The sequence below is a fragment of the Asterias amurensis genome, chromosome 14 (genome assembly GCF_032118995.1).
Source record: "Asterias amurensis chromosome 14, ASM3211899v1".
Lineage (NCBI taxonomy): Eukaryota > Metazoa > Echinodermata > Asteroidea > Forcipulatida > Asteriidae > Asterias > Asterias amurensis.
Genome location: NC_092661.1, coordinates 12,647,887 through 12,659,293, shown reverse-complemented (window position 1 = coordinate 12,659,293; position 11,407 = coordinate 12,647,887). Strand labels below are relative to the sequence as shown.

General features: G+C 38.8%; 1 protein-coding gene across 1 annotated transcript; it reads right to left on the bottom strand.

The window, feature by feature from the left end:
* Window positions 1-8,997: 8,997 nt before the first annotated feature.
* LOC139947404 (retinoschisin-like) lies at window positions 8,998-10,492 on the bottom strand. Its single transcript, XM_071945307.1, has 3 exons — window positions 10,456-10,492; window positions 10,048-10,220; window positions 8,998-9,150 (listed from the first exon to the last, which is right to left on the bottom strand). Exons 1-3 carry the CDS (start codon window positions 10,490-10,492, stop codon window positions 8,998-9,000), a joined length of 363 nt encoding a protein of 120 aa, XP_071801408.1.
* Between the last annotated feature and the right edge of the window lie 915 nt (window positions 10,493-11,407).

The following is an 11,407-nucleotide window of genomic DNA, read 5'->3' as shown; positions in this document are numbered from 1 at the left end:
CTTGCTTGTAACTCTCTGGGAATTCCTCCTTGCTGGCGTCGTTGAGCTGACAGATGCCACTGACGTCATTGTGATTGAATGACATACAGCGACTGTGCCTTGAGCAAAGCATCATACATTTGAACCGAACTGTCCCCGAGTGATTTTGAAATGAGTGACCAATCAATGTGCGGTGCTGTTGTGGCACATAAATGGTTCCATGGGACCCGATTTTGCATTTACCTGTCGCTGATGCCTCGTAGGACATCCAGGCTACCATCGCAATGGTGAACGATATCAGAACTTTCATATTGTTCTGGTGTGTCTTTCCACAACCGGTTGACACCATACCAGCTCAAAAGTGGAAATGACGCAGTGCTCAAAATCACTGGCGGAGTAATATCACTCAGGAGGAATGGTCAATAATAAAGCAGGGGTGTCGAATGTCTTCTATAGTCAATATCTGAATACATTACGTTGTTTTCATTTGGTAGATAACACTTGGAATAGTCTTGTTTGTGATAAAATACTTCGTAAATCTTTCATATTTCAGCTCTAAACATTTTACATTCAAAAACACGTCGTGCCTTGCCTGCACTTTTTAAATAGTGACGTTTACTGATATCCATTGGTGCTGAAAAGGCTACATTACAAGGGGGATCGTACCTTTAAAACAAAATGTTTTTTCCCTGGACTTGAAAGACAAGGCGAGAGTCGGAAGAAAAACGTCATGGTTACGCACAAAGCTTGATTGGAGGAGACTACTGCTAGTTATATTATTCAATGACATAAGTTTAAAGACACTGGACACTATTGGTAATTGTCAAAGACTAGCCTTCACAGTTGGTGTATCTCAACATATGCATTAAATAACAAACCTGTGAAAATTTGAGCTCAATCGGTCGTCGAAGTTGCGAGAAAAAAAATAATGAAAGAAAAAAAAAAACACCCTTATCAGTTGAAGTTATGTGCTTTCAGATGCTTGATTTCGAAGTCAAGTAAGGTTTAATGATAATCGTGTGTATCGTTTGCTGTTGTTTTTTTTCTATTTTGGGGAACAAGTTTATCAGTACTTCGTAGTATTATGTGTTGGTTATTTTACTGAGCCGAGAAGTGTATGCATCAAAGTGAAAATCACGTTTACATTTTTAGTGCGTCTTTCATATTGATATTGAACCCATCAGATATAGTCAACAAATCAACTTGGAATTTAGAAGGGAAAAAAGGAAAACATTTCGAAAATAAAAAGGGTTACTTGTTTGCTTATTAGAGACCAGGTTTATCCGTCACTTGGTTGCTGAGCGCCTTTTTTGTCCAACTGTAGCACAACCCAACTTGCAATATAATCTGGCACTATTATGCGCTGATGTTTGTTGGTGTTTATACTCAAAATAATTGTTAGCATAAAAAATTACTTGGTAACGAGCAGTGGAGAGCTGTTGATAGTGAAAAACATTGTGAGGTCTTGAAATCAAGCATGAAAGCAAGGGTGTTTTATTCTTCCATTAATATCTCGCAACTTCGACGACCAATTGATTTACTAGTGCATACGTTGAGATACACCAAATGTGGAAACAAAACGGCGCATGCTGAATGTTTACTTTAATACGTAAAATTATTTTTGACTGAATTGTGAACCGTCCAGTCAGAGGTTCGTTGTACGGTGAACTGTTCAATAATCAATACTTCCCCAATAAGAAACCTACAGAATGGTAAAAGAATTAGACTGGTATCAATCAATGTGTTTAGGAATGTTCTTTTAAGCGAAATGACACAAAGAAGATTGGTCAAACGATTATGATATTTTATGAAGTGATTTATTGACACGCAATACGAGTTTTAATTTGTGTACAAATTGTATTGTTATACCTCGGTAACAAACTGTGAAGTTTGATTGGTCGAGAACCAATCACGTGACGTGCAACAGAAACGCATGTTACATGGCTCGGGGTCGGGTAACATGAAAAGTGATGTACACCGGTGTACATCACGTTGATCGTTCCCAGTGTTGTTCGATTTCCAGCGCTGTGTACGAAACACACGCGGGTTCGAGGGAACAGTAAAGAATTGTTTCTTGTTCGTCTGCTTATTAAACAATGAATACCCCGTCGTAATAATGTTTGAAGATAACAACAGAACTTCGAGAAGAGGAATACCATTATTATACAAAGGTATAACAAAACAATTGTTGCACGCTGTGATTGGGGTCCATGGGTTTTGTACACCCTCGAGGGGAACTGGCACCCGAGGCTTCGCCTCGGGTGCCATTTCCCCTCGGGTGTACAAAATGCCATGGACCCCGTCACATCGTGCAACAATTGTATAATGTAAGCTGGTCCGCAATGGATACCGGTTGTGTAATGTTTAAAGATACAATTTAATAGTGACTATAATGAATTGAATTATTGAGTTAAAACAACAGTAAACATTGTCTGTAAAACCATGTTAAAACAATTCGATTAAGTATATATCTTGACTTTGTGTGACATTCAAATTATTTAACATACTGAGCGTGTACGAGGCTTGTTGGCTATACCAACAATTGTTTTACCCTGTCGAAGCCAGCACCTGCTAACAATGAAAAAAATCTTCAAGGGCAGAGGGGTCTTTTCCTAATTCAAGTTGCTGTCCTCATACTCGTGAAATTTTTAATTAAAATGTTATTGATATGTGTATTATTGTATTTTGTTTCCATGACAACAGCACGCGGTGAATCTAACAGATAGAAGGGAGTTGTGGTTTATTCTATAGTGGCAAGTCCAAGGCCAGACCGGCCATTCTTGTTCAATTATCCAACCATACAGCCGTGAAAGAAATAATGGTCTTAATAATGTCTTAAGGTGGCTGTTATGTTTCCAAGACAACAACCTGTGAAACGTGGACAGCCTTTGTTTAATGTGTTGATGCTTTGTTTAAAGACACTGGACACTTTGGTATATTGTCAAAGACCAGTCTTCTCACTTGGTATATCTCAACTTATGCATAACAAACCTTTGAAATTTTAGCTCAGTTGGTCGTCGAAGTTACGAGATAACTATGAAAGTAAAAACACCCTTGTCAGACCAAGCTGTGTGCTTTCAGATGCTTGATTTCGAGACCTCAAATTCTAAGTCTGGGGGGTCTCGAAAACAAATTTGTGTAAAATTACTTCTTTCTCGAAAACTACGTTACTTCAGAGGGAGCCGTTTCTCACACATTGGTTTATACTATCAACCTCTCCCCATTACTCGGTACCAAGTGAGGTTTTATGCTAATAATTATTTTGAGTGATTACCAATGGTGTCCATTGCTTTAAAGTCTTCCTTGGATTAGTAAACACCGTACGCTGGAAACACGTAGAAAATGTGTTGTATTAGGTTAAATAGCGCATAATCTGGGTTCTGAAATTACATAAACAAATACCTAAATTAATACTTATGAGTGAGTCGGGTGCTCTTGCAAGGTTTTTTTTTTCTTTTTACAATTTAATGATTTCATCATTGACTGTTATAAAGATACGTGGTTATTAGGAAACATTGAGCGTGTAGTTTAAAGGCACCGGGCACTATTGGTAACTAATCAACATAATTGTTATCATAAAAACTTACTTGGGAACGAGCAATGTAGAGCTATTGATAGTATAAGACTTTGTGAAAAATGGCTGCCTCTGAAGTAATGTAGTTTTTAAAGAAAGAAACAATTATTGTTCACTAAAATATTTGAATTGAATTCGAGACCTCAGCTGAGGTCTCGAATTCAAGGCATCTGAAATCACACAACTTATGCAACAAGGGTTTTTTTTTTCTTTCGTTATTCTCTCGCAACGTCGACGGCCCATAATTAATGAGTCCAAACTTTCACAGATTTGTTAGATATGCATAATGTTAAGATACACACAGAAGAAAAGACGTGTCCATTTCCTTTAAAGGCAGTGGACACTATTGGTAGTTGTCAAAGACTAGCCGTCACAGTTTGTGTATGTCAACACATGCATAAGATAACAAACCTGTGAAAATTTGAGCTCAATCGGTCATCGAACTTGCGAGATAATGATGAAAGAAAGAAAAAACACCCTTGTCACACGAAGTTGTGTGCGTTTAGATGGTTGATTTTGAGATCTCAAGTTCTAAATCTGAGGTCTCGAAATCAAATTCGTGGAAAATTACTTCTTTCTCGAATACTATGGCCCTTCGGAGGGAGCCGTTTCTCACAATGTTTTATACCATCAACTTCTCCCCATTAATCGTCACCTGGAAATGTTTTATGCCATATAATAAATATTTTGAGTAATTACCAATAGTGTCCACTGCCTTTAACACAGACATGAAAGTACAGGATTATGATTCACAGTTTCCACATTTTCAAAGCATTATTAAGACCACCCGATTAGGCAGAGAGGTTGACGCAGGCTGTAGGCCTATTAAAACAATTAGGCATATTCTATAGCCGCACTCCAAGGACAAACAGGCCTGTTATTAATCAACCATTTATCCACACACCCGTAAAAGGTAAATACGATCAAAACTCTTTGTAGCTGTGGTTTGTCCTTGAGTACAAATGCGGCGAAAGCAACAACGCATGATGACGAGTTTAATTAAAGGCACTGGACACCTTTGGTTATTGTCAAAGACCAGTCTTCGCACTTGGTGTTTCTCAACATTAAAAAAAAATATTCATAAAATAACAAACCTGTGAAAATTTTAACTTAATTGGTCGTCGTAGTTGCGAGAGAATGGTGTAAGAAAAAAACACCCTTGCCGCACGAAATTGTGTGCTCCCAGATGCTTGAATTCGAGACCTCAGCCGAGGTCTTGAAATCAGTTCACAAATTCTAGTGAGAAATTACTTCTTTCTCAAAAACTACGTTATTTCAGAGGGAGCCGTTTCTCACAATGTTGTATACTATCAACAGCTCTCCATTGCTTGTTTCCAAGTTAGTTTTTATGCTAACAATTATTTTGAGTAATTACCAATAGTGTCCACTGCCTTAAACACCACTGCACAATCTTGGGCGTCCAACTGACACCATTATGACATTTGGGTTATTTTAACAGCCTATGAATAACGTGTTATGTTTTTAACAGCAACTCTCTGCTCTCTAATAAAACAGGTTTGCGAAAATGGCGTCCAACGTGCCCATTACAAACTCATCTTGCACCTTCTTTGTTCTCTAATATTATGGAAAAACTCAAGCGGGGTCCCCTTATGATTAATCATTGTCAACCGATCAACTGTCTCTCTATACCTATCGGGCAATCTCGATGGTCTAATGGACCCTTCCCATGAAATATGCTAATCACATTCACGCATGCGTACAGACCCTGTTGGTTGGCAAACGCCATAGAGTTGTGCACTAAGCAGACGCGCAATCGAGTCTGCGTCACGCACCCATTAGCCGTGTACAAAACAGCACGATGTTCCCTCATTTTGCCAACCAAAACGTTAGTGCGCACGCGCTATGTGCAATTTACATAATTCATGGGAAGGGTCTATTGGTAAGACACTGCTCTGGAATTGCAGGTGTCATTGGTTCGAATCCTAAATGAGTAAAATGCCTGTGATTTTTCCCCCCACCGAACTCGGGAGTACACAGTGCTACACACTCATTGGTTATGTGTAAAACCTATAAGGGGGTAATCGTTATCCCCATGTGCAAATTTAACATCTATTAAAAAATTCATAGGCATGATATTCTATCTCAAGTCCGTGCATGTCAGGGGGAGCTAGTAAACAGGATTGTTGCATAGGTAAGTCGTATTATTTTGTTAGGTTCGGACCCCGAATATTGTGTCATAATGACCCGTTAGATTGTTCAGACAGACGCGCAGGAACATAGTAATAGTATTAAAAAAAGAAATTTGAATATTCATGAGTATTTAATTGTCCATACTATAACATCATGAACTAAACCAATCAGCTTGATGGCCAAAAGCAAAGATAACATTTCCACGAAAAAGCCAATACCCACAAAACAAGAATGCATTTCAAAGGGGCAGATGGGCCTTAGCATATTCAACTCTCTTTCACACTCGAATTAAAGGCAGTGGACACTATTGGTAATGGTAAAAGACTAGCCTTCGCAGTTAGTGTATCTCAACATATGCATGAAAATTTGAGCTCAATCGGTCATCACAGTTGCAAGATAATAATGAAAGAAGAAAACCCCCTTGTCACACGAAGTTGTGTGCGTTTAGATGGTTGATTTCGATACCTCAGGTTCTAAACTTGAGGTCTCGAAATCAAATCCGTGGAAAATTACTTCTTTCTCGAAAACTATGGCACTTCAGAGGGAGCCGTTTCTCACAATGGTTTATACCATCAACCTCTCCCCATTACTCGTCACCAAGAAAGGTTTTGTGCTAATAATTATTTTGAGTAATTACCAATAGTGTCCACTGCCTTTAAATAGCTGTGGCGTTCAAGTTAGTCCCTGTAGCATTGTATAATGATTCGTTATGGTGGTCAATAGACGACTTTCGGGACGCTTGGTCAGCAGACTTACCAGGTAAAATCCATTGTTCTCGGTCATGTGCGCATGCTCAGAACTACGTAAACAATGGACATTTACCTGATAAGTCTGCTGCCACCTAGCATTCAAAAGTATCCTATTGCTGTGACGTTCAGTAAGACATTGTGGCGTTATAGTTAGTGATTGTATAGTTCTAATGATACGGCGGACAATCGCTGTGGCGTTCAGTAAGACATTGTTGTGCTCATGCTCAAGTAAGTGGTTCTGGCGTTCTAATGATACGGCGGACAATCGCTGTGGCGTTCAGTAAGACATTGTTGTGCTCAAGTAGGTGGTTCTAGCGTTCTAATGGTATGGCTGTCAATTGCTGTGGCGTTCAGTAAAGTGACATTGTGGCGTTCTAGTAAGTGACTCTATAGTTCTAATGATATGGCGGACAATCGCCGTGGCGTTCAGTAAGACATTGTGGCGTTCAAGTAAGTGGTTCTAGCGTTCTAATGGTATGGCTGTCAATTGCTGTTGCGTTCAGTTAAGTGACATTGTGGCGTTCTAGTAATTAAGTGACTCTATAGTTATAATGATATGGCGGACAATCGCCGTGGCTTTCAGTAAGACATTGTGGCGTTCTAGTAGGTGACTCTAGAGTTCTAATGATATGGCGGACAATCGCTGTGGCGTTCAGTAAGACAAATTGTGGCGTTCAAGTAAGTGACTCTAGCGTTCTAAATTGTATGGCTGTCAATTGCTGTGGCGTTCAGTAAGACATTGTGGCGTTCTAGTAAATGACTCTATAGTTCTAATGATTGGTTATGGCGGTCAATCGCTGTGGCGTTCTATTATTCATTGCGATGTTTTAATATTAAGTGTAATATCACATAAATTAAATCTAACCGATCAAACATAATCAAGTATGTAAAATCCCTTAATTAAAGTTACCTTAATATACACAAGCAAATCTTATCAACAGCAGACTATAGGCAAAACAGCACTTAATATTTACAAATCAAAATACAATTATAGCTTGAACCATTAAACTATCACCATACGAAGACTGCTATTCAAGGAATGTACAACAGTTGTACACTATCAATACACAGAATACCATTTTTGTCTTGAACAATTTTTTACATGCAGCTTATCAAGTAAACAAATGTCCCAAAAACATGTGAACGAAAGGTTATTTTGCATTCTTTTCTGGTATAAGGTGAGGTGTTCCTTTTTTAAACTAAATAACTGAAACTTGTCAATATTGACAGCTTGCTTCTTTGCAAAAATCAGTCTGAATGAATTCCTCTGATACAAAACTGTAAAAGGAGAGAAGGTATAGAGTAGGTGCTCATTGATTGTAAATGTTTAAGTGTGTTTTTACACATTATTCAGTTTGATGCCGATGTAAAGTTAATGTTGATAATTCTGAAAATTGTTGCTGTACATTCCGTGATGTTTTAAACTAAAATGAAAACAGCTATTTATTTCAACCAAACACAGAATCAATTATTATGGTTATTACATTAGTGATATAATATTTAAATACAATATAGAGAAAGCGTAATGCACAAAGATCTTCTGAAACAACATTGTAAATGTGACGCGTGCATCTTAGCACAATTCAATTGCGAATATTCATTTTGTTAGATTGCCAGTTTATGAATTAATAAGTGGAAATTTGTGACGCTCACACATAAGTGATGTGTTACATTTTACAACTGTTGCACGATCCAAGTGGGGTGTATGGCGTTGTGAACTTATGAGAGGCATGTGACCTCCGAGCTGACGCTAAGGGTGCCACATGTATTTCCGGCCTCAAGGCCCCGGGAAATTTTTTAGATGCTCTGCGGTGCAATCTTTAGGCCATTTAGCGGCCAAATGGCAAACGAAACAGAACAATGAGCTGTGTGAATATTGTGTTCCAGTGCTCCACAAACACGATTTTCATGCTTAAGGTGGTCAAACGAGTGGGGTGGGGTGGGGTGGGGTACACGTCCCCTCCACTCTTTCAAGGGGGAGGTGCAAATCTGTCAACGATGGAGCATGCGTGTGAGAAGCCTTTACGGCTCGGGGTGCGGGCCAGATTATGGGCCCGGGAAAAATGTGTTTTTTAGATGCTCTGTGATGCAATCTAGGGCCAATTTTGAGGGGGGGGGGGGGCTTCATGATAAAGGTGGTCAAAAAGGTGGGGGGGGGGGACATTTGATATTGTGTCCCTCACCCTCCAAAAGGTGGGGGGACATGTCCCCCTGCCCCCCCCCCCCTTATTGACGCCCATGTCTGGAGCAGAAACCATGGTTTGGAAGAGGGCCTATAATTATTATGTTGGGTATGGGTATGATATCCGCAAGGATGGGGACCAGTCTAATTTGAAATAAACACCGTCATACAGTTTCTCATTAAGAGTGTATTTGTTTCTCTAAACGAGAGTTCGATCGATCGAACTGTTCTCTATAAGAAAATAAACACAGACCGCAAAGGTTTTTTTTCTGTTTCAGAATTGTTAAAGAATGCATCTCTTTTATGAAAAAGATTAATTTTAAGAATGCGTTAGGTTTCTATACGTCTTGATACTGTTGTCTTCAGTTGCAGCTGATGATTTCGAAGCGCATGCACGGATTGTCACTCCACAGGGGTTCTATGCGGATGATGCTTGCTTGGATCATTCTCTGTGATGTGGTCTGGACAGAGATCAAAACATCTTGACCATCAGATCTCGGTCCAGATGCATAGAGCTGGATTAGCAAAAAGATACAAATAAGTGTTTTTCGTCAGTTATTCCCACCGATATTAAATCATTGTTTCGAACACACATTCACACAGATCGTAGACACCACATCAATTTCATGTGTTCATTATTTCGTTATAAGTTGTTATAGGGGAAATATTGCGACTCTAATTCTGATCAGTAACCTTTTTTTTAAACATACTTATAAAAATATAATACAAATAAATGATTATTTTATACCGAGCTGGCAGTGCATATCAACTTGTTCTCGTCATTTGCTGTACATGTAGGCCTCTCGTAGATGTATATGGAACTTGTACTGAGATAATGCTCTTTTAAGGGAATGCATTTTTGGCTTGACAACAACTAATGAATATGGTGAGATCTGTGAAATTCTGTTTCGGATTGTGGCGGGTCGCAACCTGTCTACCAAGGTATGAACATAATGACATTCCCACCTTAAAGCCATTATACACTTTCGGTACAGAAAAAAAAAAAGTTCACCGATTTACAAATAACTTACAGGGTTTACAGAAGGTCATGGTGAAAGACTTCTCTTGAAATATTATTCCATGAAATGCTTTACTTTTTGAGAAAACATTAAAACAATTATCAATTCTCGTTGTAGAGAATTACGGGTTTATTTTAGGTTTATTTTAAACACATGTCATGACACGGCGAAACGTGCGGAAACAAGGGTGGGTTTTCCCGTTATTTTCTCCCGAATCCGATGACCGATTGAGCCTAAACTTTCACAGGTTTGTTATTTTATATAAGTTGTGATACACGAAGTGTGGGCCTTTGGACAACACTGTTTACCGAAAGTGTCCAATGGCTTTAAACTGGAGAAATAGGGACATCGATAACCAACATGACATGAGTTTTATTTGACTATTACAGTTACCTTTTCACTATAATATATCAATGAGTTTTCTTCATCTCCATACATGAGATAAAAACCCGTCACGTATTCGTCTGATTGGTAACGTCCCTGGATGATCAGGCCGTAGATGTCCACAGTGCGGGGGAAATCCACCTGGATCCATGTGTCAGTCCACTGCTTTCCACACCAGGAACCTGTTCAAACAAACAGGTTTTGTTTCTTAGCCCTTTGTGTTAAAATATACACACAGGTGACTGCAAAACAACAACTTTCACTAACAGTATGCCTTTAGAGGCAAGATCACAAAGGACCAAGAAAAAACATGGGTAATTGAAATTTATTTTAACTGATTTATTTTGGGACTGAAGAAAGGAAAATTTACTAGAAGTTGTCCCTGAAAAATAGAAATGCCATTGGAAACGATATTACTTCGTTTTTGAAAGATGTTTGAATTGCGTGTAACCATGACCTAGTACCAAACAGACAAAAATTTGGTTATAACTTATATGGAATAAATTGCCTTCTTGTCTGTGCAACTAATAGGACCACACGCAAGATGTACCACTCAGTATACGTCATCAAAACGACTAAGCAGATTGTTATTGCGTGCGTTGACGCATAAAACATTGCACGTATCCTTCGTGAAAAGAGGTATTATACTTACTTATGCCGTTCAACCTAGCTAGTGCTGGTCCGTAGTTTTTGGTGTCATTGTTCAAGACGTTCATAGCAGTAATCTGATGGTCGGATATGGCACCGCTTTCCATACCCAGGCGAGTCATGTTGCAAACTGGTTAATAAAAAAAAAAAAAAATAAAGAACTAAAACTATAGACATCAATCCCAGTAATGAAACAAATCAAACTGACAATAAGTATACCCTGTACAAGTATTAGACACTGATGAAAATGTTTTGAATCACTAACACTGCTCTCAGGATGTGAATTTTACGTTTTTGTCAATTTTGTCAATAATTTAATGGCAGACGCCGCGCTTGTGTTTGATAATAGTTAAGTGGTAGTATTGTATCCATGTTTTATGTTTATATTGCTTTTATGGTAATTAACCGGCTATAATGCACATTCAAAATGTTAGGTCTGAACATGTTCGATAGTTCAACTACACAGAAAAACGCCTGGTTTCATTTATTTCAAAGAGCAATAACTTTCTTACAAACCTGTGACAGTCACTACGAATGTACATTGTCCAGGGTTACCGGCAGCATCCCACGCCGTACACGTGACGTTGGTGGTACCCACTTTGAAGAAGTCACCTGATTGGACAGTTATCCCTTCGGCATCGTCCCTGCATGTGACTTGGTGAATATATCCATCTTCATAGTCATACGCATATTCATAATGCGCATATTCATAATACGCATA

Coding starts and splice junctions, on each gene's coding strand:
- LOC139947404 (XM_071945307.1), bottom strand. CDS start 10,492: ATGGTTACACGCAATTCAAACATCTTTCAAAAACGAA. Junction 10,221..10,455: donor AAACATCTTTCAAAAACGAA/GTAATATCGTTT, acceptor TTGTTTGAACAG/GTTCCTGGTGTGGAAAGCAG. Junction 9,151..10,047: donor TGATATATTATAGTGAAAAG/GTAACTGTAATA, acceptor TTGCTAATCCAG/CTCTATGCATCTGGACCGAG.